This window comes from Chiloscyllium plagiosum, chromosome 5 (assembly GCF_004010195.1).
Source record: "Chiloscyllium plagiosum isolate BGI_BamShark_2017 chromosome 5, ASM401019v2, whole genome shotgun sequence".
Classification (NCBI taxonomy): domain Eukaryota; kingdom Metazoa; phylum Chordata; class Chondrichthyes; order Orectolobiformes; family Hemiscylliidae; genus Chiloscyllium; species Chiloscyllium plagiosum.
The window spans coordinates 47558054-47585632 of NC_057714.1; the positions used below are offsets into that span (position 1 = coordinate 47558054).

The 27579-nt window shown below is 40.0% G+C and overlaps 1 protein-coding gene across 5 annotated transcripts in view; it reads left to right on the forward strand.

Annotated features, from left to right (window-relative positions):
• The window catches only part of si:ch211-197h24.6, a 91262-nt gene that overhangs the window by 22722 nt on the left and 40961 nt on the right, over positions 1-27579 (forward strand). For 2 of the 5 annotated variants that reach the window (XM_043689992.1, XM_043689993.1), the window contains exons 5-11: positions 1525-1629; positions 5704-5840; positions 7300-7422; positions 17147-17213; positions 18724-18771; positions 21583-21720; positions 23491-23583. In XM_043689992.1, coding sequence (XP_043545927.1) covers positions 1525-1629; positions 5704-5840; positions 7300-7422; positions 17147-17213; positions 18724-18771; positions 21583-21720; positions 23491-23583 — 711 coding nt within the window. The remainder of the gene's footprint in view (positions 1-1524; positions 1630-5703; positions 5841-7299; positions 7423-17146; positions 17214-18723; positions 18772-21582; positions 21721-23490; positions 23584-27579) is intronic. The other 3 variants (XM_043689994.1, XM_043689995.1, XM_043689996.1) reach the window with 3 other exon arrangements.

The following is a 27579-nucleotide window of genomic DNA, read 5'->3' on the forward strand; positions in this document are numbered from 1 at the left end:
GGCAAGAAAGACTTTGGTGTATCATGGTGATGAAAGCCATGCTCCCAATATCTTGGTTAAGCAGAACAAATCTGGGTTGGCAGCAAGATGTCACTACAGCCCAGTAAAGTATACAAGTTTTACTAAGAATGAGGAATACCAGGGAAAGAGTGGCGTTTATCAGAGACCAAAGAGGCAATCTGTGCATGGAGCAAGTGTATGTGGAAATGTTTTAAGTGAATATTTCCCATCTGTATTCACTGGAGAAACACATTGTAACTGGGGATTTCAGTTGAGCTGGTGAGATTATTGAACATTTTAAAATTAGTAAAAAGGATATACTAAACGTTTTAGTGGGTATAACGATGCATAAATCCCCAGGGCCTGATAGGATGAATTCCAGGTTGCTATGGGAGGCAAGAGAGGAGTTTTCTGGGGCCCTGATATATTTAATACTATGCTGGCCACAGGTGAAGTGCCAGATGACTGGAGGATAGCTAATGTGATTTCTTTGTTCAAGAAGGACAGCAGGAATAGGGAAGTAATTATAGACCAATTACTGACATCAATTGTACTAAAATTATTGGAAAAAGTTAGTCGGGACAGGAATAATCAACATTTGGAAATACAGGGATGGTCAGCACAGATTTGTTAAAGAGAGATCCTGTCTGATTAATTGAGTTGAAGTTTTTTTAGAAAAGGTAACTAAATGAGACTACTGTGCTTGAAGTGGTTTACATGAATTTCAGTAAGGGCTTTGATAGCAGGAGATCTGGGGAAATGTTTCTTCACCCAAATGATGGTAGAAATATGGAACACTCTACCTGTGAGGATGATGGAGGCACGTACTCTTGCAACATTTGAGAAACACCTGGATGAGCACCTTAAAATGCCAGTGCATAGTAGGCTATGTAGCAAGTGCAGGTAAATGAGATCAGTAACGTTTTGTTTGTTGGTCAAGATAGATGTGGTGGGTCAAAGGGCTTGCTTCTATGCTGTATGACTGACTCTATAATCAGTTACAACCAGAATATCCATATGTGCATGAATAGGTAATGGAAATTGAATAATTGGAACGTAGACAGGTGGCAAATATCATTCAAAGAAATATATTCAGACTTTCTTTTACACTGACCCTGTGAAGTGTCTTGAGACTTTATTTTGCTATAACTCCTGAATAGGGAAAGATAGTTGATCAAAAGAATGGAGAAATAGCATCAAGCAAGTGGTGAAATAGCATCAAGCAAAGGCTAAAACGTATTGAACTTCTTGGAGCCTCTTTACATATGTGATGTTTTAAATTGCTGCATGAATTATAATGGTCATTTATGGCCTTTTATTTTTAATATCTTTTCACACTGGTGTCATGGTAAATAATCAAGGAACATTGAGATTTAGAAGTGGCAGAGCTTTTAAAAAAAAAACTGAATTTTTGATATGTATAGGAATACTTGCATTGCCATATGGCCAGTCATCCCTTCTGTGATTTTAAAAAATAAATATATAAATATGTAGTACAATCAATGTCCAAATTTTGGATTCTAGTTAATACTGCGGAAGAAGGTACTAAAGATGAAGTTTCAATCCCAACGGAGACAAGAACTCTGGAATATCATCTGAGTAAAATGAAGATAAACAAGGCAGTGCTTGGTATGTTTTTAATGTGGCATTTATGTTTACAATTTGAGCTGGAAGTATGCTGTTTTTGTTGTTTCATAATAAAACTACAAATAGTCAAATATAAAAGAGGGTATATGATACAAAACCTTTTATCTGTTCACTTTTCAATTTAGGTAAAATGTTGATTAGTCTGTCTTCATACAGCTCATAATTTGTTTGAAAATTTTAACCAGATCAAGTAGAAATTGCTGTTCCTCCACAAGTCCAGAATTTTGAAATGTGCTAAACTTTGTTTTTTGCTTTTGGACAATAGATATCCTCTTACAGAGAATAGCTCCCAGCCAAACTTTGAGTCACCAATCAATTAACAAACAAATCACATTTTGTTTATCATTGGGAATGTTTAAGGAAATATCTGTTCTATAAATATATCGTGTTAAATGGATTAACAAAATGTGCTTAGGTTAATGTCAGTGAATCACCCATTTTATAATGGGTTAATTTAGATTAATGTATCTGATCTGGCTTCCTGGTGTATTTTAAAAATCTCTGCTTAATTCCCATGTAAATGGCCTCTGACCCACTGTGCACTTTTTGAATCTTTAAGTCTTTACAAGTGGCCTCTGATTACATTCCCTTATGTCTGGCCTCCAGTCACTTAGCACACTATCTTGCATGACAGGAAAAATAGACAATTGATGTATATGGTAAACTAAACATTCAGTTGGAGGAGGTATTAGACAGGCACATATCCTTAAAGTTGACAAGGCATTAGGACTTGGTAAAATACATCTAAGGATACTGAAGGAAGTGAGAGTGAAATTCAATGATGCATTGGCCATAATTTTTCAATCCATAGGATGATTGGTACCAGAGGACTGAACAGTTCCAAATATTGTGCTCTTGTTCAAAAAAGGAGTGTAAAGATAACCCTAGCTGGTGAATGTAACCTTGGTGCTGGGGAAAGTTTTAAAAACAATAATTAAGGATGAAATGGACAACCACTCAGACAATTATGGATTCACTAAAGACCTCACTGATGTGTTATGGGAAAATTAATTTAACTAATTTCCGTTTTTTTGAGTTAATGATGAAGATAGTAGTAAGGTTATCGTATTGATGTCCCAAAAGTATTTGATAAAGTGTCACATAACCTTGTGAACAAAACTGATGGTTGTGGAATTAACGAGCCAGCAATAGCTGGATACAAATTGGCTGAATGACAGGAAGTAGTGAGCAGTGGTGAGCAGTTGTTTTTCAGACTGGAGGAAGTTTTAGAAGTGGTGTTGCCAAGAGCTCAGTGTTAGTGATGTATATGGGATTAATAACTATTTTGTTAATAGCCAAACTGCATCAGCACTGATGTTGGACCATGTGGCACTGAAACCTGACAGGTAAGTTTCAGAGACTTTTGCCTCAAACTTGCCTGCCGTTCTTTTAGGCCACGGCTGATCCGAACCAGGCCTTAAGTTGTGTTTTGTGCCAGATCCTCAATGCCCTCAAGTTCTCTATATCAAAATCTAACTCCCTCTTTAAGTATCTTGTACTGTACCCTCCAAGTCTAGGCTAGACAATTCCAGACCTACACTACTGTCTGGAAGAAGGAATCCCTTTGCATCTCAGATTTAAATGAGTGCTGTTATATTCTGTAACACTGTCCCAAATTTGAGATTGCGCAAATAGTTGAAACATCTTCTCAGCATCTACTCTGTGAAGCTTCCTCAGAATCTTGCATTTTTCAATAAGATCCCTCCCTTTTCCAGATTCTAATGAATAAAGGCATAACAATTGAGCCATTCTGAATAAATCAATCTCTTTGCCCCAAGAATCAGCTTTGAAAAGAGCAGTTCAAAATCTGTTTCGATCTGCTTCCATTAGCATTATATTCTTGAATCTGGGGATCAAAAATGTACGCAATAAGCCAATCTTGTATATAATGTAATTAATTAATCAAGGTTGTTGGATTTCACAAATATGGTTGGAGACTACTTAAGATGTAGGAGCTGAAGTAGGCCATTCAACCCATTGAGTCTGTTTTACCATTCAATGAGACCGTTGTTGATAATCTTCCACTCTACTTTGCTACTGTTCATCAGTAATCGTAGATTCCTTTGCTGATTAACTGTTCATAGCATTCCAGTTGTGATCTGACTAGTGTCTTGCATAGTCTTTCCTCATTTTTATGTTTCATTTCCTTTGAAATAAAGGCCAACATTCTATTTGCCTTCCTTACAACCTGCTGAACATGAATGCTAGCTTTTTAGGATTTGTGCATCAGGGAAGTCAAATATCCTGTTTCTTTAATGTTCTGCAGTCTTTCTCCATTAATATTAATTTCCTCCTCCTCCTGCTGAAGTGCAAAATCTCACATTTCCCCACTTTATTCCATTTACTAGGTTTTTGTCCTGCCTATATCCCTCTGGAGACTTGAGTCATCCTCATCATTGCCTTCCCAGCTATTTTTGTGCCTTCTGCAAACTTGGCTCCAATAAATTCACTTGCCTCATCTGAGTCATTAGTACATATTTTAAATAATTATAGCTCCAGCACTGATTGTTGTGCAAATCCACTAATTACAGGTTGCTATTTTGAAAATGCCCCATTTTTTCAACTGTCTTCTATTAGTTAGCGAGTCCTTTATCCATGTTAATATACTACCTCCAACACCAGGGTTGTACAGAGTAAATGTTGGGAAGTTGTTTCCACGAGGGAAGGAATCTCAGTCTTGGGAATATAGCTGCAGAATAGGGGAGTATTAATTTAAAACTGAGGTGTGAAAAAATTTCTTCTAAGGGATAATGAATGTCTGTAATTGTCACCTCCAGAGAGTTGTGAATGCTTGATTGCAAAAAGTAGATTTTTGAAATATCAAGGAGTTGGGGACTATGAAGATCTGGCACAAAACAGGACTTCAAGACTGGGGCAGATCTTCTAGAATAGCAGGGCAAGTTTCAGGAACTGAGTGGCTACTCCTATTTCTTACGCAAACTGTCTCCATTGAGGAACAATTTAGAATCTGAAATATACAGGCTGAAGGTGACTGGCCAAAAAAAGAAATGGTGTCAAGAACAAAAAATTAACACTGAATACTTAGGATTCCTAGTTGAATGAAAATGTTGTGGAGGCATCATTTTCAAAAGAAATTTGGAATTAAAAAATCATTTGCAGGATTATTGGGGTTGGGGTAGAAACAGAATAGAGGACAAAGTGATTTGGTCTTACAGAGAACCAACATAGGCAAAACAGATTAAATGCCTTTCTCCTGTGTTGTAACTGTTCTATGTTCTTCTTTGAATTTGTAAGTCTGGTTACTGAGTGGAAAAGAATAAGCAAATCTGTTTCTATTAATCTTTGCTAATTACAGAGCATTGTCATGAGGAGGAAGGGTAAAGCAGGGATACTATAGCTTGGCGAGTATTCTGGATGTAGGTTTGCTCGCTGAGCTGGCAGGTTATTTTCAGATGTTTCGTCACCATACTAGGTAACATCTTCAGTGCGCTTTTGAAAGAAGCTTCGTCCGGAGGCTCACTGAAGATGTTACCTAGTATGGTGACGAATTGTCTGAAAATGAATCTTCCAGCTCAGCAAGCAAATGTAAATCCAGAACCTCAACCTGAGCTACAAATCTTCTCAAAACTTGGTGAGTATTATAGGTGGGGCAACAATTGTTGACGTTCTGAAATGAATATTGATAATACAAAGGTCAGCAGCATCTATAAAATCAAAGATAGATATGTTAGATATATCATGTCTCCTTGATCAGAACTCTGTCTATTATTCGCAGCTAGGTAGGAAAGGTTAGGCCACAAATTCAGTCATAAATTTGTAGCCTTCACAGTGTATCGATGGATGCAAAATATAGTTACACAATGAAAAATATACTTTACAATGGGAATCCATATCTCTCTTCCAGTTGTCAGTGCTACTTGTGATTACATTGTGCAGTTATTTGTATGCAAGTGTTCAGAGCATTTTTATGGAAGTCATTAAACAACAGCATTAAACAATCAAAGCTAATTTAGTTTACATTTAAGGTATCAATATGTTGGCTAACCTATGTTCTTATTAAAGGAAATTTTCTGATGCTGCTGCTTAAATCTGTAGGTCTTGACTATGTAATTGAATATCGTAATGATCAAAAGACGAATCCACAGTTTGTTTGTAAACTGTGCTACTGTAAATCAGAACTCACCTGGTTTTTCCCCCATTTGCTTGGAGCTAAGCACATGACAAATTATCTGGTAAGTATATATTTAGTAATAAATAGAATGCTTTGAGCAAGAATCCAGTAAGTTTGATTGTGAATGTAGTAGTTAAAAATAAGGAGTCTTATACTAAAGGAGAATATTATTGAGTTGAAATGTTTTAATACAAAATACTTCCTCAATTGTCTATTTAACCTAAATTGTTCACGTTCTGAGGGAAATGCTTTTTAAAGCAAAGGTATGAAGGGATGCAGGCTAATGGCAGGTATATGGAGTTAGACCACAGATCAGCCATGATGTCTCAGTGATGGAACAGGCTTGAGGGGCTGAATGGCCTCTTCTTCTTATGTTCCTGTGATCTGCGATTCTTTCTTCTACTTTTCCACTTAGTTGTTCTGTTACTTTTCTGTTTCTGTCCTTGAGAAAACTGCTCAACTTCACAGAAATGAAAATTAAAATCCTATGTATCTCTACTTTAGAACCAAAGTTCCCAAATAACACTAATGTATTACAAATATTTATCATATTGCTACTGGCATACATTTGACCAAGAAATTCTACTTATCTATACAAACAGTAAATTGGAAAATTGAACCAAAAGGTGGTAATTTCAAGATTAATGCCAAGCCTGAAACAAAGTAGCATGAGGATGAAGCAAATTAGAGATTTGAATGTGAGACTCCAAGATTTATGTAGCAGAAATGGATATCAAATTTATGCAACACTGGCTCCAGGAATTGGCAAAGAGGCAGTTGTTCTTTCACATGCACTTCACTTGAATTGTGCTCGGATTAATGATTTGGCTTAATTTAATAACTAGGGCTGAAATGTTTTAGAACTATATAATTGGTGGGGATGGGGAATAAGATCATTGAAATTGGTTGAGGTGTATTATTTTAAAAGAGACATAATAGGACAAAAGAACATGGGACTGATCTGGGTCTTTGACGTATAGAGTATGATAGAGAGGAGAATGTACAGACATGAGGGTACGAGCAAATGGGGCCAGAATAGGGAAAAATAAACATTTAGAACTCTAACTGAAAACACACAGTGTTCGTAATAAAAGTGGTGATATTGTGGCATAAATGGAAGTAAATTTGTGTGATCCGATGGCTGTTGCAGAGATGTGGTTGCAAGGTGATCTCGGCTGAGCATTGATTATTTAGGGAGTTATTTAACATCTTGGAAGGACAAAGAGAAAGGAAGAAAAGGATGACGTGTGCAGCAATGAAAAATGATCTTGGCTCAGAACACCAACTAAGGGAATTAGTTTGGGTGTAGATGAGAAATAGGAAGTGAAGAAGCTCTAAGCATGATGCATCCTCATTTTCTACAGTTTGGTATCAAAATTCTTTTGCGAATGCTACTTTGAACACCTTGAAATATTTTACCAAGCAAAGCATGCTGCATAAACTAGCTTGCACTGTACCAAATTATCAAAATGACCCCATGTTGGAAGAATGGCATTTGATTATATGATTGTTCTTTTCAGGAAAAGCACCATCCAGGTGCTCTTAAATATGAGGGAGAAAAATTGAAGCCTTCTGAATGGAAAGAATTTGTCTTCAAAAAAGCACTTGAAATTGAAAAGCTAGATGGAAGAGGGAAGGTGACTGTAAGTACAAGTCTGCTTGGAGATTGTTGACTTATAAATTATTTGGGTAAATTCAAGCAATCTAAATGGCCTAAATCTTCCAGTATCAGTCATGAAAAACTGGGTGTAGAACCCGAGATGCACGTCAGGACTCCGTGGCAGTTCTGGTGCACAAACTTGAGTGAGAAATATCCGAAAAGTCTAAACTGCCAGTGGTAAGTTTCCTTATTCCCTGGGCCCTATGCAAATGTCTCAGAATCTGAGGTAAGGGACAGACTAGCAGCGTTTACCTGGATAGAAACAGTTTAAACAGGTTGAAACTTGGTCTCATACCTTGGTAACCCTGATTTCCCCAATTATTTCCCCTTGCTGACCAACCAGGTTGTTCCCCACTGACCACCAATTAGGTCATTATTTCTCACCAAACTGACAAACTCTTGAACAGATCCATTTGATGCCCTTTTGTTTAGAATACCCCTGACCCGACCCTGTCCTGTGATCGTCTGACAATCAATTAGACCACCACTCTCTTGCCCACTTTATCCAATTACTAACCCACCTTGATTCCTGCATTGAATGTGATTTTCTGGATACTGTTTCAAATGACTGATCTTTTTAAATGTAATCAAGTAAATGAACAACTTTTCTGACAGATCAGCATCACATGTGGTGGTTGAGCATCTATATTAAGATTTTTCTTGAGTTTCCCTTGAGTCACAGCTAGGAACATGGGGACTATTTCTTAAGCCATGCAGATGATGTTTGATTTGCAACTCTCAAGTTATTTCACCGATCTGTCTTTACGGTCATGATGCTGCAGTGCTTTGCATGATTGCTCATGTTAACTGGGACGACTTATACATCTCTTCTATTTATTTCATTTTTTCAGAGGAATCAGACATTTGACTGCCATGTTTTCCACACATTTCTTTATCTAATTGGTGCACTAAAACTCTGATAATGCTGCAAGTATCATTAATAAGTGCATAAAATCATGAGATCTAGCATAGTAGTATGCCCTTCAATCCACCTTGCTTGTGCCCTACCTGAAATAATAGCTTATTTTTTGAAATGCACCAAATAAATACTATGGATGCTGGAATGTCTGAAAAGCAATGGTTTTCTTTTAGTTTCCTGCCACCTTCATATCCATGTTATCAACATTCCTGTTATGTGAACCAGTAGAAAGTGCCTTGAGAGTCCCTGTATAGCACCTCAACTGCATTACACTCAGGCACCTTTTTGGTTATTCCATCAGAAAACTTCAAAACAGTTAAACCTGACCTCTCTTTTTCAAAAAAATCAAATCTGCTGGATTCTTTTCATAATTAGCAATTACCTTGGTTATTATTTATAAATAATAACACAACTGAGGTCAAACTGACTTGCTGGATTTATCCTAGTGCAATTTTTGGAACAAGATTTCAACATTTGCAGTTTTCCAGTATTTCAGCACTGCCCTATATCAAAGGAAGATTAGAAAATGATGTCTACTTACCCTCCAGTTTCTACCCTAATTTTCCTCAGCATTCTGAGATGCATCCCATTCCATGTGATGACTTGTTAACTTTTACTCCCTCTCCCAATTTTTAGCTCATCCAGCATGTTAACTGTTTTACTGTCACTTTGGAAGCATTCTCTCACTTGGAAAAGATAAGTGTGCCTCAACCGTACACTTTGCTTAATCATCATAGATTCCCTTTTCAAGCTGTAATAGTATCATGCCTCCATGTTTCTGTCTTTTGCTATATATGTGCCTATTATCCCTTTTACGTTAGCCACCAGTTGATTTCCAGCACATTATCCAAATGAATCATACAACTCCTACAACTGACTCTACATGCATACACAGGGCAAAAACATTGGTATTATTGATGGAGGGAAAGACTGTGGAGACTGTTCAATGATCCCTGTCCATAGGGTGCACTAAGCTGGTCCTTTTGGCTTGCTAGGATCTGATGCTCTTCAACCCTCCTCCAGGTACTTTTACTTGCTTGCAGGAAGTTCAGAACGTCTGATGCATACTTGCAAAGTTTGACTTATTGGTTAAAAGCCCCAGCTGACAGCAACTAATAAGAGCAAATAAACTAGTTTTCTTTAGGCATGAATTTTTATTACTGCAGAAACAAGTGCAGCTCTTTCCTTTCCAGAGATCTGATTGTTTCTGACCAAATATTCAAACTCACAGCTGTTTAGCTTCTTGGGAGCTAATTGTGGGCAGATAGTAATGGTATACTTTTTAACTGTGGTAGCTATTTGTTATAGATGTAACATCTTGAATATGTTTTGCTTGGTTGTGACTAAAGTGGTTGAGATCAATATGAACGTTATCCTCTACCTCATTCAGTGACATCTGCTTGTCAATCTACAGTATGTCTTTTATCACTGCATGATTGAGAATGTCAGAGCATTTGACATTATTTTTGATCCTGGTCATGTTGGACTTCAAGTTCTTAGCCTTAGATATGTTGGAGCCATTGTGGTGCACTTGTAAATAGATTCCTGCAAGTCATTTCTAATTGCAGATGATCATTAAAAACACATCTACCGAAGAACTTTATGTGGAATTGCTGTATCCCCAACACCAGTGCAGAGTGTATCTTTCAATATTGGAATAATTTATCTGGTCTGTCATGAGTGTGTTGTCCTGCAATAGAATGTACCAAGGTCGTCTTAAGGGGACATCTACCTCTAGAATGGTAGGTTTAAATCTATCATAATGCAGAGTTCTTATTTGTTATGTGAGAGTGCATTTTTCAGGGTTTGAAAAATGTGCAGGTATTGTGCTGAGGCAGGGATGGGGTTAGCATATCTTTGTGAAGATTCCTGAGATAAGAGATTTAGTCTGAACCTGGGATGTGTGATTGAAGCTGAAGAAAGCAAGGAACCTCTACAGGTCATCTTTATCTTGCGATATAGTTATCGTGTGTACATCCTTACAATCCTGGCAGGCAAGCCGAATACTCCTGGATATGTTTATGGAACTGAGAGACTTTGTTCAGCTTGTATTAATTTGACACTTGTTGATGATTTATAAAAAAGTGAAGTCATATTTCTTTGTGACGCCCTTGAGATACTGTGCTTGTGTTTGGCCTTTCCTATGGCTTCAGTGTCATTAGCAATGCATTGAAAAACTGGGATGTTCTCTATAAATCGGTCCATATGCTGCTAAGTGATACCCAGATTCAGATTGCCATAATTGTAAAAAGCAATATCCACCACTGTCCCTCTTTGGGAGATAATAAACTCTTGTGAATGGTCCATGCATTTGTGTTTTTGTTTAACTTCCAACGCAGAAAGGTAGAGTCCTAGAGTCATAGAGACGTACAGCATGGAAACAGACCCTTCGGTCCAACTTGTCCATGCTGACCAGATATCCCAACTCAATCTAGTCCCACCTGCCAGCACTCGGCCCACATCCCTCCAAATCCTTTCTATTCATATACCCATCCAGATACCTTTTAACTGTTGGAATTGTACTAGCCTCCATCACTTCCTCTGGCAGCTCATTCCATACACATACCACCCTCTGCGTGAAAATGTTGCCCCTTAGGTCTCTTTTATATCTATCTTCTCTCACCCTAAACCTATGCCCTCTAGTTCTGGGCTCCCTGACCGCAGGGAAAAGACTTTGTCCATTTATCCTATTCATGCCCCGCATGATTTTATAAACTGCTATAAGGTCACCCCTCAGCCTCCGACGCTCTGAATCTTACCCAAAATGCAGCGCCTCGCATTTACCTGCCACTTCTCAGCCCATTGGCCCATCTGATCAAGATCCAGTTGTAACCTTCTTCGCTGCCCACTACACCTCCAATTTTGGTGTCATCTGCAAATGTACTAACTATACCTCTTAAGATCACATCCAAATCATTTATATAAATGATGAAAAGTATTGGACCCAGCACCAATCATTGATGCACTCCACTGGTCACAGGCCTCCAGTCTGAAAACCAACCCTCCAGCACAACCCTCTGTCTTCTACCTTTGAGTCAGTTGTGTATCCAAATGGCTAGTTCTTCCTGTATTCCATGAGATCTAACCTTGCTAACCAGTCTCCCATGGGGAACCTTGTAGAACGCATTACTGAAGTCCATACTGCTCTGCCCTCATCAATCCTCTTTGTTACGTCTTCAAAAGTTCAATCAAGTTTGTGAGACATGATTTCCCACGCACAAAGCCATGTCGACTATCCCCAATCAGTCCTTGCCTTTCCAAATACATGTACATCCTGTCCCTCAGGATACCCTCCAACAACTTGCCCACCACCAACGTCAGGCTCACTGATCTATAGTTCCCTGGCTTGTCCTTGCTACCTTTCTTAAACAGTGGTGCTATGTTAGCCAACCTCCAGTCTTCCGGCATCTCACCTGTGACTATTGATGATACAAATATCTCAGCAAGTGGCCCAGCAATCACTTCCCTAGCTTCTCACAGAGTTCGAAGGTACACCTGATGAGGTCCTGGGGATTTATCCACTTTTATGCAATTTAAGACATCCAGCACTTCCTCCTCTGTAATATGGACATTTTTCAAGATGTTGCCATCAATTCCCCACATTCTGTGTCTTCCATGTCCTTTTCCACAGAAAATACTGATGCAAAATACTCATTTAGAATCTCCTCTATCTCCTGCGGCTCCACACAAAGGGTGCTTTGCTTTGATGGGCCATATTGGCTCCCTAATTACCCTTTTGTCCTTAATGTGTTTGTAAAATCCCTTTGAATCCTCAAGTCCATTTGCCAAAGCTATCTCATGTCCTCTTCCTGCCCTCCTGATTTCCCTCAAGTATACTCCTACTGCCTTTATACTCTTATAGACAATAGGTGCAGGAGTAGGCCATTCTGGGGGTAGGGGTGGGGGGCGAGGTGGGGGGGTTGGTGAGTCTCTAAATAGTGCGTGTGCACGCGCACACACCTTTTTACTACAATGTTCTGACAGGTTCCACCTTTGCCCTGTACAGGACAATGTTAGAGAGATTATCTTGGGAAGGGGTGTTTAGGGTTCACCACTGTGTCGAACTCCAGGGAGAGTGTGGGAAGAGAGGGAGTTTGGGAGGTTGGGAGGTCAGTCATTTAGTGACAGAGCCTATACTCCCATCAGTCCAGGACTATTCTTGGCAGCACTTTTAATCACTATAAATAAAATATGCGATCAGTGTTGGACACACATCTTTGATGTAATGTTTCTGTCGGGACCTTGAGATCTCCTTTGTATAATCCGATTTTCAGATAATTGGTATTCGGATAATCGAAGTTCCTCTGTATATTAGTTCCCTTCCAATTCCCTTGCAATCATCCTTCTTGAACAGGTCACTTCTACCCCAAAAGGGATTCCAGTGATCCAAAAATGTGAATCCTTCTCCCATATACCAGCTCCTCAGCCATGCATTCATCTGCTCTCTTCTATTCCTGCTCTCACTAGCTTGTAGCAACGGGAGTAACCAGATATTACTACTCTCGAGGACCTCCTTTTTAAATTCCTGCCTAACTTTCTGTAATCTCCATTCAGAATCTCAACCTTTTCCCTTCCTATGTCGTTGGTTCCAGTGACCTCTTGCTGGCCCCTCTCCCCCTTGAGAACATTCTGCACCCTCTCTGAGACATCCTTGATCCTGGAGCCAGGGAAACAACACACCATTCTGATTTTTCGCTGCTGACCACGGGCACATCTGTCTATACCTTGGACTAAAGAGACCCCTAAAGCAGTCAATAGACAATAGGTGCAGGAGTAGGCCATTCTGCCCTTCGAGCCTGCACCACCATTCAATATGATCATGGCTGATCATCCTTAATCAGTATCCTGTTCCAGCCTTATCTCCATAACCCTTGATTCCACTTCCTTGAGAGCTCTATCCAATTCTTTCTTAAACGAATCCAGAGACTGGGCCTCCACTGCCTTCTGGGGCAAAGCATTTCACACAGCCACCACTCTCTGGGTGAAGAGGTTTCTCCTCATTGGTCCTAAATGGCCTACCCCTTATTTTTAACTGTGTCCTCTGGTTCGGGACTCACCCTTCAGCAGAAAATGTTTCCTGCCGCCAGAGTGTCCAATCCTTTAATAATCTTATACGTCTCAATCAGAACCCCTCTCAGTATTCTAAACTCAAGGGTATACAAGCCCAGTCGCACCAATCTTTCAACATAAGATAGTCCCGCCATTCCAGGAATTGACCTCGTGAACCTACGCTGTACTCCTTCAATAGCCAGAATGTCTTTCCTCAAATTTGGAGACCAGAACTGCACACAATATTTCGTGTGCGGTCTCACCAGGGCCCTGTACAGCTGCAGAAGAACCTCTTTGCTTCTATACTCAATCCCTCTTGTTATGAAGGCCAGCATGCTATTAGCTTTCTTCACTACCTGCTGTACCTGCATGCATGCCTTCATTGACTAGTGTACAAGAACACCCAGATCTCTTTGTACTGCTCCTTTACCTAACTTGACTCCATTTAGGTAGTAATCTGCCTTCCTGTTCTTGCCACCAAAGTGGATAACCATACATTTATCCACATTAAACTGCACCTGCCATGCATCTGTCCACTTACCTAACCTGTCCAGGTCCCCTGTAATCTCCTAACATCCTCCTCACATTTCACCCTGCCACCCAGCTTTGTATCATCAGCAAATTTGCTAATGTTACTATTAATACCATCTTCCATATCATTAATATATATTGTAAAAAGCTGCGGTCCCAGCACTGATCCCTGCGGTGCCGCACTGGTCACCGCCTGCCATTCCGAAAGGGAGCCGTTTATCACTACTCTTTGTTTCCTGTCAGCCAACCAACTTTCAATCCAAGTTAGTACTTTGCCCCCAATACCATGCGCCCTAATTTTGCTCACTAACCTCCTATGTGGGACTTTATCAAAGGCTTTCTGAAAGTCCAGATGCACTACATTCACTGGATCTCCCTTGTCCATCTTCAGAGTTACATCGATCTCTTGGAACCTGACGTACCCTTCATTGCATTAGAGTCGATCTCAATACCAGAAACTTTGCTATTTGTGCTACATTCCCTTGAGAATCCATCACCCCCTACTTTCCCAAAACAGCATACTTGTTCAAAACAGAAATACCCACAGAAGGCTCCTGCACTACCTGCCTACCTCTCTTACCTTTCCTGGAATTAACCTATCTGTGTGACTGTATTTGTGACTTTTCCCCCTTCCTACAACTGCCATCCATCGCATCCCCTTACTCTTGTAAATTCCTCATTGCCTCTAACTGTCTTTCCAACTGACCCATTCGATTTGATAGGATTTGCGACTAATTTTATTTATTGCAGATATAATCCTCAGTAACACGTAAACTCTCCCTAAACTCCTACATCCGACAAGAGCATATCTCCCTACTAAAGGCCATTTTTGCTTCCTTCAATCGACAGACCTAGAAAATAGCACTGTCTTATTCCTCTCCAAACCACTGCTCCAGGCTAACTTAATATTTATGGCTTATATTTTTAAGTTTAATCCAGAGACTTATCGCAATAAAGCATTTAATCAAGAAAGAACCCACTCCACTCACTACTGCAGACTTACTGTAAGGCCTCGTTTGCTAATTTTTGCAGATGCACTCCAATGTCCAGCGATGCATGAATTCAAAGATGTTCAAAGTTTGTGAGAAGATTTGTAGCTCAGGTGCTCGTTGTTGTGGTTCTGTTCGCCGAGCTGGGAATTTGTGTTGCAGACGTTTCGTCCCCTGTCTAGGCGACATCCTCAGTGCTTGGGAGCCTCCTGTGAAGCACTTCTGTGATGTTTCCTCCGGCATTTGCAGTGGTTTGAATCTGCCGCTTCCGGTTGTCAGTTCCAGCTGTCCGTTGCAGTGATCGGTATAGTGGATCCAGGTCGATGTGCTTATTGATTGAATCTGTGGATGAGTGCCATGCCTCTAGGAATTCCCTGGCTGTTCTCTGTTTGGCTTGTCCTATAATAGTAGTGTTGTCCCAGTCGAATTCATGTTGCTTGTCATCTGCGTGTGTGGCTACTAAGATAGCTGGTTGTGTTGTTTCGTGGCTAGTTGGTGTTCATGGATGCGGATCGTTAGCTGTCTTCCTGTTTGTCCTATGTAGTGTTTTGTGCAGTCCTTGCATGAGATTTTTGAGCAAAATCAATGTTGTGTACAAAATCTCTGCGTGAAAACATTGCCCCTTAGATTCCTTTTAAATCTTGCCCTCTAGACTTGGACTCTCCGACCCTAGGGAAAAGACCCTTGTTATTCACCTTATCTATGTCCCTAATGTTTTTATAAACCTCTGCAAGGTCACTGTTCAGCCTCCTACGCTACAGGGGAAATAGCCCCAGCTAAGATATGGTCTTGGCTTTCTCACTTAACAGGCTGATTGACTAACTGACTTTCCTTTTAATTGCAAAGTACATTATGGGACTAGCACATCATTTGATGTAATGTCACACAGAAATCATCACTTGGCTTTCTTAAAGATACATTCTTGCTTGCTCATACATACAATATTACAACACAGTCTGCCAGGTTTCTGTCCTGCATCCTTTTCAAAGTTTAATTTATAGTGCTTCATACTTTTCCTGTTAGAAATGAAAAGTGACTGGTTCTATATTAAATGTCATTTGCGTATAACATTCTGAATTCAGTTGCAGTTCTCCTCTTTGTGTACTGCATTACAGATATCCCCCGCTTTTCGAAAGTTCACTTTACGCTACTTTGCTTTTATGAAAGACCTACATTAGTACTTGTTTTCACTAACCAAAAGAAACCCGAAGAGGATTTTCACATTTACAAAAAGCGGTGACATTTTCCCTCATATAAATTAAAGCTTCTTCACTTTATGCTGTTTCGGCTTATGAAAGATTTCATAGGAATGCTCTACTTTCAGATAACAGGGGATACCTGTACTATATAGCTTTATTGTCTGCAAGCTTCAAGAATATACTGTATGTACCCTCGTTCAGGTTATTAATGTATGTGAAAAAGTGGAATGTTCTTAATGCTGATTTCTGAAGGACAATACTGTGTACATATATCCAATCTGAAAAAGTAAAAAACTACTGCTTTTCACTACAATCAGTGTCTTAACTAGTTTTCAATCCGGCGCTGCCTGTTTCATGTCTTCAATTTTTGAAGTAAGCTTCTCTAACTTGTCTATTTATGAGGTATTACCTAAACACCTTTGAACATCCATATGCACAAAATCAATTGCATTACCATCGATCATCTTTGTTTCTGCATTAAACAACTAAAGTAAAAGATATAATTTATTATGTTGGCAGAATGAATAAATATAAATTGACATTTACCATGTTAATTGTTTGCTCTTCAAGAGTTCCAAGCAATCTGCTTTCAGTTATTGTGCTGTGTCGACTCTGTTAAAGGCAGCAAAGTCTTCAGCAGTATAATGGTTTGCATTTTATTCATGGCATGGAGCTCCAAGGGGATTTGTGAAGCCACCTTTAAATGCAAATTTATTTTTAAACTTTTTTGTTCTTCCATTTATTCTCCAATGAGAAACCTTTTTAACTAAATGCAGTATCCAAAATGATGTTTACTCAGACTGTTACTTTTGAACAAAGCTGGTATTTTCAATGGAATATTTGTGACGTTTTTGATATAAAGTGCTGAATTCTGTACATTAATGAATGAGCAGAAGAAAATATATATTTTGGAGGATATAATTTAATATAGTAAAACATCTTAATGACTTGTCAGATAAATTGTCAGTCATACACAAGTGTTTTCTGACTTAAATTATTTATTCTATTTATGAATTTCAGGTTGTCCACGAGAAAACCGATACAAAGAGTAATGAAAAAACTGCTGTAAAGAGAATTGCAGAAACATGTAAGTTGTTGAATTATTTGAAGAATTTATCTATATTATGCATAAATAATTGAGTTTTTTTAACCCTGTTTGCACAACAAGCACTGTCCGTCCAACCAGCCAACAGGTTATTGTTATCTATCCCTGTCTGAATGAAAATTTGTCCAGGTCTTTATTTTAATTTTTGAAGACTTTACATAAAGAATCAAGTTCCAATAAAATGTCCTAGTTTCTTTTGATATTCTTCAATATTAATCTTTTGTTTTTTTTGTGCATAATTAGGATATGTGCTGTAATCTCTCTCGTTCAATGCTTAGGACCAGTTAATTTCTGAATTTTCTGGATTTTAGAATGACATTGGAATGCTTAACCACAAGTTTGTGAACTGGAAAATGCACAGATATAAATATTAACTGCATAAAGCATGACAAAAGATTGTAATGCAATAATAGAACATATTTTCTTTATCCAATTGCTTCTGAAGTGCTGTACTAAATTGATACTGAGAGTTGTTTGGCCATAGTCAAAAGTTTGCTGAATAACTTGTGTTTTCCCTCAATTTCTGGACTGGCGAAGTTATGGTATACATAGCTAATTAAATATAGTGTGGGTTGACATTCGAAATTGGGTTTGAAAATCATTTTGTAGTCATGGAAAATGACTGCTTGTTCAGTCAATGGATTTTAATTTTGAGTTCAAATGAGTTTTGGTATCAGTTTGAATTTTTGGAGCTTGTAAAATACAGAGCCGTTGGAAAATATTTACCTGTGTTCCATTCAGTTGGCTTTTTTATCTTCACTCATCCTTATCTCATTTGCCTCTATTTCCTTCAATATAAGCATAGAAATTAGGAGCAAGAGTAGACCATTGAACCTGTCAAGTCCAAACCACATTTCAATAAGACAATAGCTGATTTAAATACTGCACATTCCAACCTACCCCAATAAGCAAGGAAGTGAGAAGTTATAAAGGATCCATCTTCTGCCATGAAAATATTCAGGTTTATTCCCCACTACCTTTGGAGGAAGAAATTCTGAAAGGCACCCAACTGTCTATGAAAACAATTTACCTTTTCTCGCCTAAATGAGCAACTCCTTATTTTAACACCAAGTTCAAATTTTCCCATAACAGGAAACATGAATTGATTTACATTTCAAACAATACCAGGTTTAACTTTGTCCACCCCAGTCTGACATCTTCACATCATGATTTACATTTGTCACCTGATCCCTATCATTCTTTAGATGGAAAACCTTCTCCATAGCTCCTCCCTAATCTTCCTACAATTTGTATTCACCTGGAGCTAGACTTAGAGTAGGGCACCTTGAGTGATGCCGAACAGTTTGAAGCTGGAGAAGATCCACTGTCCGTGACTATTTCAGACTAAGGATGAAAACAGAAGTCCACGCTGGCAAATCCTGTTGATTTCAGAATAGCAAAAGAGCAAGTGATTATGTCTGTGATTCTTGGCAGCCAAGCACTTTCTTTGTCAAAGCATTTTTACTGAAGTCCTCTGGTTCTTTTTTTTCAGCTGCTGTGGAGCCAGAACATAAAGTGCAGAAATCTGAAGATACTTCAAGTATGTTTATTAACTTTGCCAAAGTAAAATTCTGTAATTGTGGATCATGCCATCATTTCCTTTAGTTTGGATTACCACCGGTTTTGAGAAAAAATTCCTACGCTGTGTATGAATGTCACTTACTAAGCCACCATTTGGTGACCATCCCTAATTGTCCTTGAGAAGGTGGTGATCCTTTTTGAACCATGGTAATCCATGTGCTGTGTACACATCCACAATGCTGTTAGGAAGAGAATTTCAAGAATTTGAGCCAGTGACACTGGAAGAATGATATGGTTGCAAGTCAATATATGGTGTATGGCTTGAAGAGGAAATTGCAGGTGATGTTCCCATACTGTTGCCACCTCTGCCCTTTGAAGTGGTAGAGCTTTTGGGTTTAGACTGTGCCGCCCCAAGAAATTTTGGTGAGTTGCTGAAATGCATCTTGGAGATAGCACATAGTACTTCCTCTGTATGGTGTCTACACATGTTTACTCTGGCTGTAGGCCAATGTCCAATACACTTTCCTGTTCTCCCTGACGTTTCTGTAGTGCAATCGTGTCTCCACTGTCAGTTTAGTCCCACACAATTGCCTCTGGTTCCCTGAGATCTATTCTTTGTCTCCTTATTTAATTGATGCTGCTCAATGACACCATTAATGAAATTGGGCTCAGCTTCTATGAATGTTGACATGCCCAGCTGTACTTCTCCATTTTTGTGATTTTCAGAATCATCTGTGTGTTGTCAAATTGTTAAGCTTATGCACATTTGTCGGTTGGAATTTTCTACCAATTTAAATGGGCAATTTAGCATGGCCAGTTCACCTGACCTGGGAGGAAACCGGAGCACCCAGAGAAAACCCACGCAGACACTGGGAGAATGTGCAAACTCCACACAGACAGTCAACCAAGGCAGGAATCGAACCTGGGTCCCTGGCGCTGTGAGGTATCGATGCTAACCACTGAGCCACTGTGCCTGGAGTCAGAAGAGTCTTAGCTTTGTGATTCAGGGATGGGGGGGTGGTTGTTAGCTCCAAGGTTTTGTTGACAGCTCAAATTGTCTCCTTGAAGCAAAAGAGACTGAAGGGAAATTTGACAGGTTTGGAGAAGACCAACAAAACAAAGGATGTTTCCATTAGCTAATTGCATAATTGCCAGGGGAACAAATGTTAAAATTTTGTGCTAGTGTTGTGGGTAGTGTAGGGAAGGTATAATGAGCTGGAACTCACGATCTGAGAGAGAAAAGAAAGCAGAAACTGAATGAATTTAAAAGGGTATTGGATGGGCACTTGAGGGGAAATAAACTTGCAGGGCCATGGGGAATGAGACTGATTGGGTTATCTTAGAGTTACATGGAAACTCTGGGTTGAATGGTCTCCTGTATTGGCTGATTTGGTGTGTTTCTTTTATTTTTTACCACTGGAGTTTCAGTGCAATTTGGAGCTATGTCTTAAAAGTTCCAAACTGGCTCATGTTCCGATAGCCACAGCTCTTTAGTATCCTAGAAAACAATTTCTGGACTTCTGCGGTTTGTATTAAAATTTATTTAATTCATAGGATATGAACATTGCTGGCTGGTCCAGCATTTATTGCCCACCTAATTTCCCTTGAATTGACTGATGTGCTAGTGCCAGTTCAGTGGGCAGGTCAGAGTCAACCACTTTGCTGTGGGTCTGGAGTTGCATGTAGACTGGATCAGGTACACTTTCTCCCAGATCAGGTAAGGTAAAGGAACTTAATGAACCAGAAGAGTATTTAACAACAATCAGTGATGGTTACACAGTTGCCAGTAAGCCATCTTTTGTTCTCATTCCAGATTTTCATTGACTCAAGGTTTTACCATCTGCTATGATGGAATTCAAACTCATGTCCCCATTGCATTAGCCTGGGTCTTTAGATTACAAGTCCTACTCCATTGCTGCCTCCTAACATAACTGATCAACTGAGTCAGTTCAAAATTAGATCAGTTCCTCCATTAAACTTTGCAACAGCTGACAGGGCTGAAAGCATTGTACCAAATTGAGCTTAGGCCAAAATTCTTATGTATTAGATGATTGCTGCTGACAAAAGCGATCTCTACGAGAAATACAAATGGGTGTTTTCATGGAGAAACTGGACACTAATGAGCAGTCTATGCCTACCCCATATTCAATTATTGATAATGTGAAGAATATGCCATTCCAAATTCTTACTAGATTTTTGTTTTAGGCCAATTTAAATAACATTTTAGATGAAGCCATTTAGCTGTGTTATTGATGTCAACATGGGTTTGGTAATCCATTGGTTGCTGGAGATTGGGTTCGTGGGAGTATTTTGGTGGGCCAGTTATGCTGGTAGATGTAAGAACCCCTTCAATTAAATTTCACACTTTTGACATTGGTCGTCGTGTGGGGGCTGTAGGCAGAATTATAATGGAAAATATGGTATTTTTCAAACTGCTTCTGATCATGTAGGAATCAGTTCATGTTTGGAATACATTGCTACACAATGAATATGTTTGGCAGATATTATCATATATAGTTTTGTTTGCTTGGTAAAATGCAATTGTCTTTCTACAGTTTTACCATACTATCTTGGTGTTGGTCAGACAAATAAAGAAGTCTTTTTTCCTATAATTGTTATGGCACTTCTCTTATGCATCTTTTATTTTTGCCTTCCACAGTCCTCTTTTTAACTTTCTTGTGTTGTCCATTTGAGTACTTCCTCTTTGTGTTCTTCGTTTCTGTCTAAATGTCAACATCTTGCTCTTATCAAAATGTTTATGCTGCTCCATCTAACTTGTGTATTTCTCTTAATTGATGCATCTCACTAATATACAACATTTGTATTAAAGATGAAGAAATAAAGGAAAGTGAGGAGTGGTCAGGGATGTACCTCTATCCAGATGGTCTTCCTATAAATTTTCCAGTGGATTCAAAGCCATACACACGACCAGTACGGGCACGTCAAGAAGCCACTGCTCCACAAGGAGGTGAGGAAAACAGGGAGTTAAGATGGTACCAAAAACTGCAGGCTTGGAGTAGTAGTTGAAATTTGGGGCATTGAGGTGGATGATATTTTGTTATTGGCTGCTACTGGAGAAGTCATTGCTACCTATTTTGTACACACATTTAGAACATAGAACCATACAGTGCAGGAACAGGCCCTTCGGCCCACAATACTTTTGCTGACTTTGATGCCATTCTAAACTAATTTCATCTGTCTGCACATAGTCCGTATCCCTCTATATATCTGTTCACCTCCCCTGGCAGCGCATTCCAGGCATGTACCACTTTTTTTTTAAAGAACTTGCCTTGCATATTTCCTTTGAAACTTTCCCTCCTCACCTTAAAGATTTGCCCCCTTGTATTTGATATTTCCACCCTGGGAAAAAAAACCTTAACTATCCAACTTCTCATAATTTTATATACTTGTATGAGGTTGCCCCTCAGCGTGCAATTCTCTGGTGAAAACAATCCAAGTTTGTCTAACCTCTCTTTATAGCTAATATACTCTTTGTAAATCTCTTCCACACTCTCTCCATACCCTATAATATGGTGACACTATAAGCCAGTTTTTGATTTATCCTGGCATAAATTGTCAAGTACAATGAGATATATCAGGAAGAGTGAGAGGTTTTATTTATTTGCATTTTTTTCAATGTTTCTATAGAATCATAACAAAATACTCTGATGCTAAGTACCCTTTACAGCTGACCACACCATCCTGCTGTACTTTGCCAGTGTTGACCAGCTTGATGGAACTACATTATCTTGTTCCATTCTTACTTTTTGACTACAGTTACAAATATATCATTTGCAATGACATCCTCATTCTCTCTCACTACTTCTGGTGGCACCCATGATCTATCCTTCGCTCCTCTTCATTCTCACCTGTATGATTCCAGGTGACATCCTCTAAGATACGTTTGTATCAGTTTCCATATGTGTACTGAACATACTCAGCTCTACTTCACCAGACTTCTAAGACCTCTCCATTGTCTCTGCTTGATCTATATCCAGTTCTGAATGAGCAGAAATTTCCTTCATTTAAATATTGAGACAACCAAATCACTGCCTTTGGTCCCTGCCCTAAACCTCATTCCCTAGCTTCTAACTCCATCCCTATCCCTTCTAACTGTCAGAGGCTAAGCCAGACTCTTCGCGGCCTTGATGTCATTCAGGAAACAAAGTAATTTGCAACACTTTATTTCCACTACTAAACCTACTGGCTTCCATCTCCATAACATTGCTTGACCACCACTTTCTCAGATGAATACTGAAGTCATCACCTCTGCCTTTGCTATCATCAAATTTGACTCTTCCAAAGGATTCCTGGCTAGCCTTTCACATTCCTAATTAATAGGAGGATAGAGTACAAGAACAAGGAGATGATGTTGAACTTGTACAAGGCACATGTTAGATCTTGAGTGCACTATGTGCAGTTCTGGGCACTACATTTTAGGAAGGATGCAAACACTTTGGACAATATGCAAAAATGGTTTACTAGAATGGATCCAGCAGTGAGGAACTTGAGTTATTAGTGTGAAATTGCTGACAGTCTGCTAACAACTGTCTAGGCTTGTAAATGAAGAAAGGCTCATTAAATTTGGAACCTAAACCTACATCTAAGATGACCCCTACCTGACATGAATCAGCACCTCAAAGAGAAGAACAGAGATAATTGGTGTAGAATGGGTGGAGGTTAAGGGTCTCCGTGTTAGCAGTCATTCTATTGTAACTAATTTTGGACTCCTTTTTAGCAGTTTCAGCAGTTGATGACCTGTTAAGTTCAGTAGGATCAAAAATTCTGGAAGATTACATCAGAAATTTTGATTATGAGGAATCTATAATAGGTATGCATTTTTTCCTATTTTCTGTGTATTTTACTATATATTTTTCCATGATTTGCTGGTAGTTTGTATTTTTGTAAGTCAACATACCTTCAAAAACGTTACAGATATAGTGCTCCTTGTTAAACTTTATGGAGGCATTAAAGAATTAACTTTTCTGCTGGTGTAAGTCAGTTGACATCGTAGTCATATTTTCATAGCAACAAAAGAGGTCTTTTGGCCCATCTTGTCTGTGCTGGTTGTCAAACATGCAACTACTCATTTTCCAGCATTTGGCTTGTTGCCTTGTGTGTTGTAGGGTTTGAAGTATTCATCTGAATAGGTCTTAAATGTTTTGAGAGTTCCCATGTCTACCAGTCTTTTAGGTAGAGAGTTGCAGATATTCAACATTTCAAGGATTCTTGGATATGCACACTAAGATCCCTCTCCCCCTCTAGTTCCTATGAACTTACCTTTCACCATTAATTTTCTTACCCTGCTAGCCTTCCAAAATGCATCACCTCACATTGAGATTAAATTCCACCTGCCACTGTCAAGCCCATCTGACCTGCCTATGTATCTTGGTCTTGTCAGAGAACTCATGTTTGGCCAATTAGAATTTGAGTGGGTAACAAGCAATGTGAATAAACAGGAGCATGTTGATATGCTGTACTTAGATTTCCAGAATGCATTTCAAAAAATGTCACATCAAAGGTAAGAGGTTATGATGGAGTCGTGAATCAAAGATTGCATAACAGGAAGCAAAGAGTAGACATAGAACATAGAAGAATACAGCGCAGTACAGGCCTTTGGCCCTCGATGTTGCGCCGATCCAAGCCCACCTAATCTACACTAGCCCACTATCCTCCATATGCCTATCCAATGCCTGCTTAAATGCCCATAAAGAGGGAGAGTCCACCACTGCTACTGGCAGGGCATTCCATGAACTCACGACTCACTGAGCAAAGAACCTACCCCTAACATATGTCCTATACCTACCACCCCTTAATTTAAAGCTATGCCCCCTCGTAATAGCTGACTCCATACGTGGAAAAAGGTTCTCACGGTCAACCCTATCTAAACCCCTAATCATCTTGTACACCTCTATGAAGGCACCCCTAAACCTTCTTTTCTCCAATGAAAATAATCCCAAGTGCCTCAGCCTTTCCTCATATAATCTTCCTACCATGCCAGGCAACATTCTGGTAAACCTCCTCTGCACCCGTTCCAGTGCCTCCACATCCTTCCGATAGTATGGCGACCAAAACTACACACAATACTCCAGATGCGGCCGAACCAGAGTCTTATACAACTGCAACATGATCTCAGGACTCCGGAACTCAATTCCTCTACCAATAAAAGCCAGTACACCATATGCCTTCTTCACCGCACTATTTACCTGGGTGGCAACTTTCAGAGATCTGTGTACATGGACACCAAGATCCCTCTGCTCAACCACACTACCAAGTATCCGACCATTAGCCCAGTACCCCAAGTTAGCTTAAACACTCCTGAACAGCACTAAAAGAAACCTCCCTACAGGATGTCTATTCCATTCCAGCTGAGATGCAGCCTGTCCACCTTTTATAGATCACACATACTCCAGAATGAATCTCAGTGCCTCGGAAATCTCATGCCCTCCCTTTCAAACCAGTTCGCCACATACATGTTCATTTGCTAAATTCATCTCTTTCTCTGCTGGCTAGCATATGGGAAGAAATCCTAAATTTATTGCTTTGGAGGTCCTGCTTTTCAAGATCTTTCCTAGATCAGGTCCTTGTCTCCCTTTCTGCCTAAGTCATTGGCACAAATATGACATCTTTGACCCTTGCATCAGAGTTTCAACACAACATTTCAAAGTCATGTCTATGACATAGAAAGGACTAATTGTTCCACTAACAAGTGCTTTCTCATTACTGATCTTACCCAATTCTTCCCTTCTTGTGCAGCTGAACCATCCATGTTACCAGAAACTTGGCTCTGACTGCCCTTCTCAGAAGAATCATCCCCATTTTCTCTATTTCCTTTAGATTAATTTTATTGTACTTTTGTTTACTTATATTAACATTATTTTACTTTGCCATAATTTAGCAAACATTACAACAGTTGATAAATGTATTAGTACTCATAAATTTAGAATCATACAATCCCTACAGTGCAGAAATAGGCTATTCAGCCTATCAAGTCTTCACTGACTGCCTAAAGGGCAGCTGTAATGGAAAAGGGAGCTTCTGTTGGAATGCATAATTGCTAGGAATGACGGTTTAGAAATGTCTTCTGCTAATGTTCATCTCACAAAGCTCACTTAGACAGATTTGGGTTTGAAGAGCTATTCCTATGGATTTCAAAATTCACAAACGTGACTGCCCCAGTCAACCCATCATCTCCACATGCTCCTGCCCCACCAAATGTATCTCCTCATATCTTGACACCATCTTGCCTCCCTTGGTCCGGGAACTCCTCACATATATTCAGGACACCACCCATGCCCACCACCTCCTCCATGACTTTCATTTCTACAGCTGCCAAAGCCTCACCTTAACCATTGACATCCAATCGCTGGATACGTCTATCAGCCATGACGAAGGCCTCCAACCCTTCCATTTCTTCTTCTCCCACCAACTCAACCAGTACCCCTCCACTGACACTCAGTTGATTGGCGGAACTGGTCCTCACCCTCAACAACTTCTCCTTCGAATCCTTCCACTTCATTCAGACCAAGGGTCTAGCCATGGGCACCCACATGGGCCCCAGCTATGGGCCCCAGCTATGGCTGCATCTTTGTAAGATACTTGGAACAGTCCACCTTCTGCAGCTGCACTGGCACTACTCCCTACTGTTATCTCCGCTACATTGATGACTGTATTGGTGTCACCACATGCTCCCATGAGGAGATGGAACATTTCATCAACTTCCACCCTGACCTCAAGTTCACCTGAACCATCTCAGACATCTCTCTCCCCTTCCTGGACCTCTCTGTCTCCATCTCTGGCGACTAACTCAACACAGATACCTACTTCAAATACACTGACTCCCACAGCTATCTGGACCATATGTACTCTCACCCCCTCTTCTGTAAAAACACTATCCTTTACTCCCAATTCCTCTGCCTGTGCCGTTTCTCCAGGACATCCACTCCAGGACATCCCAGACGGCCTCTTCTTTCAAGGAATGTAATTTCCCCTGCCACATGGTCAACAATGCCCTCCAGCACATCTCATCCACTTCCTACACCTCCGCCCTTGAACTCCACCCCTTCAACTGCAACGAGGATGGAAACCCCAGCCCTCACCTTCCACCCAACTAATCTCCAGATACAATGCACTATACTCTGCCATTTCCACCACTTATAATTAGACCCCAACACCAGAGATATATTTCACTTCAGCATACCCTATCAGCATTCCACAAAGTCCATTCCCTCTGTGACTTCCTCATTAGGTCCATGCTTCCCACCAACTCACTCTCCAGTCTCAGCACCTACCCTTGCCACCACAAGTGGAGTAAAACTTGTGCCCACACCTCCCACCTCAACCCCAACCAAGGCCCCAACAGATCTTTCCACATCTGACAGGGAATTTCCTGCACATCCAAATACCTCACCTTCTGTGTCTGTTGCTCTTGATGTGGTCTTTTCTATATTGAGGAGACAGGATGGAAACTTGCAGAATGTTTCAGGGAACATCTCTGGGACACATGCAAGAAACAACTCCACTGTCCTTTGGCCGACCACTTCAACTCCCCCTCCCACTCTACCAAAGACATGCAAGTCCTGGGTCACCTCTGCCACCAAATCGAAGCCACCTGATGCCTGGCGGAAGAACGCCTCATCCTTCTCTTTGGGACCCTCCAACGACATGGCATCAACGTCGATTTCACCAGTTTCCTCATTTCCCCTCCCCTCACCTTATCCCAGATCCAACTCTCCAACTTGGCACCGCCCTCTTGAACTGTCCTCCCTGTCCATCGTCCTTCCCACCTAACCGCTCTACCTTCCCTTCTGACCTATCACCATCACCT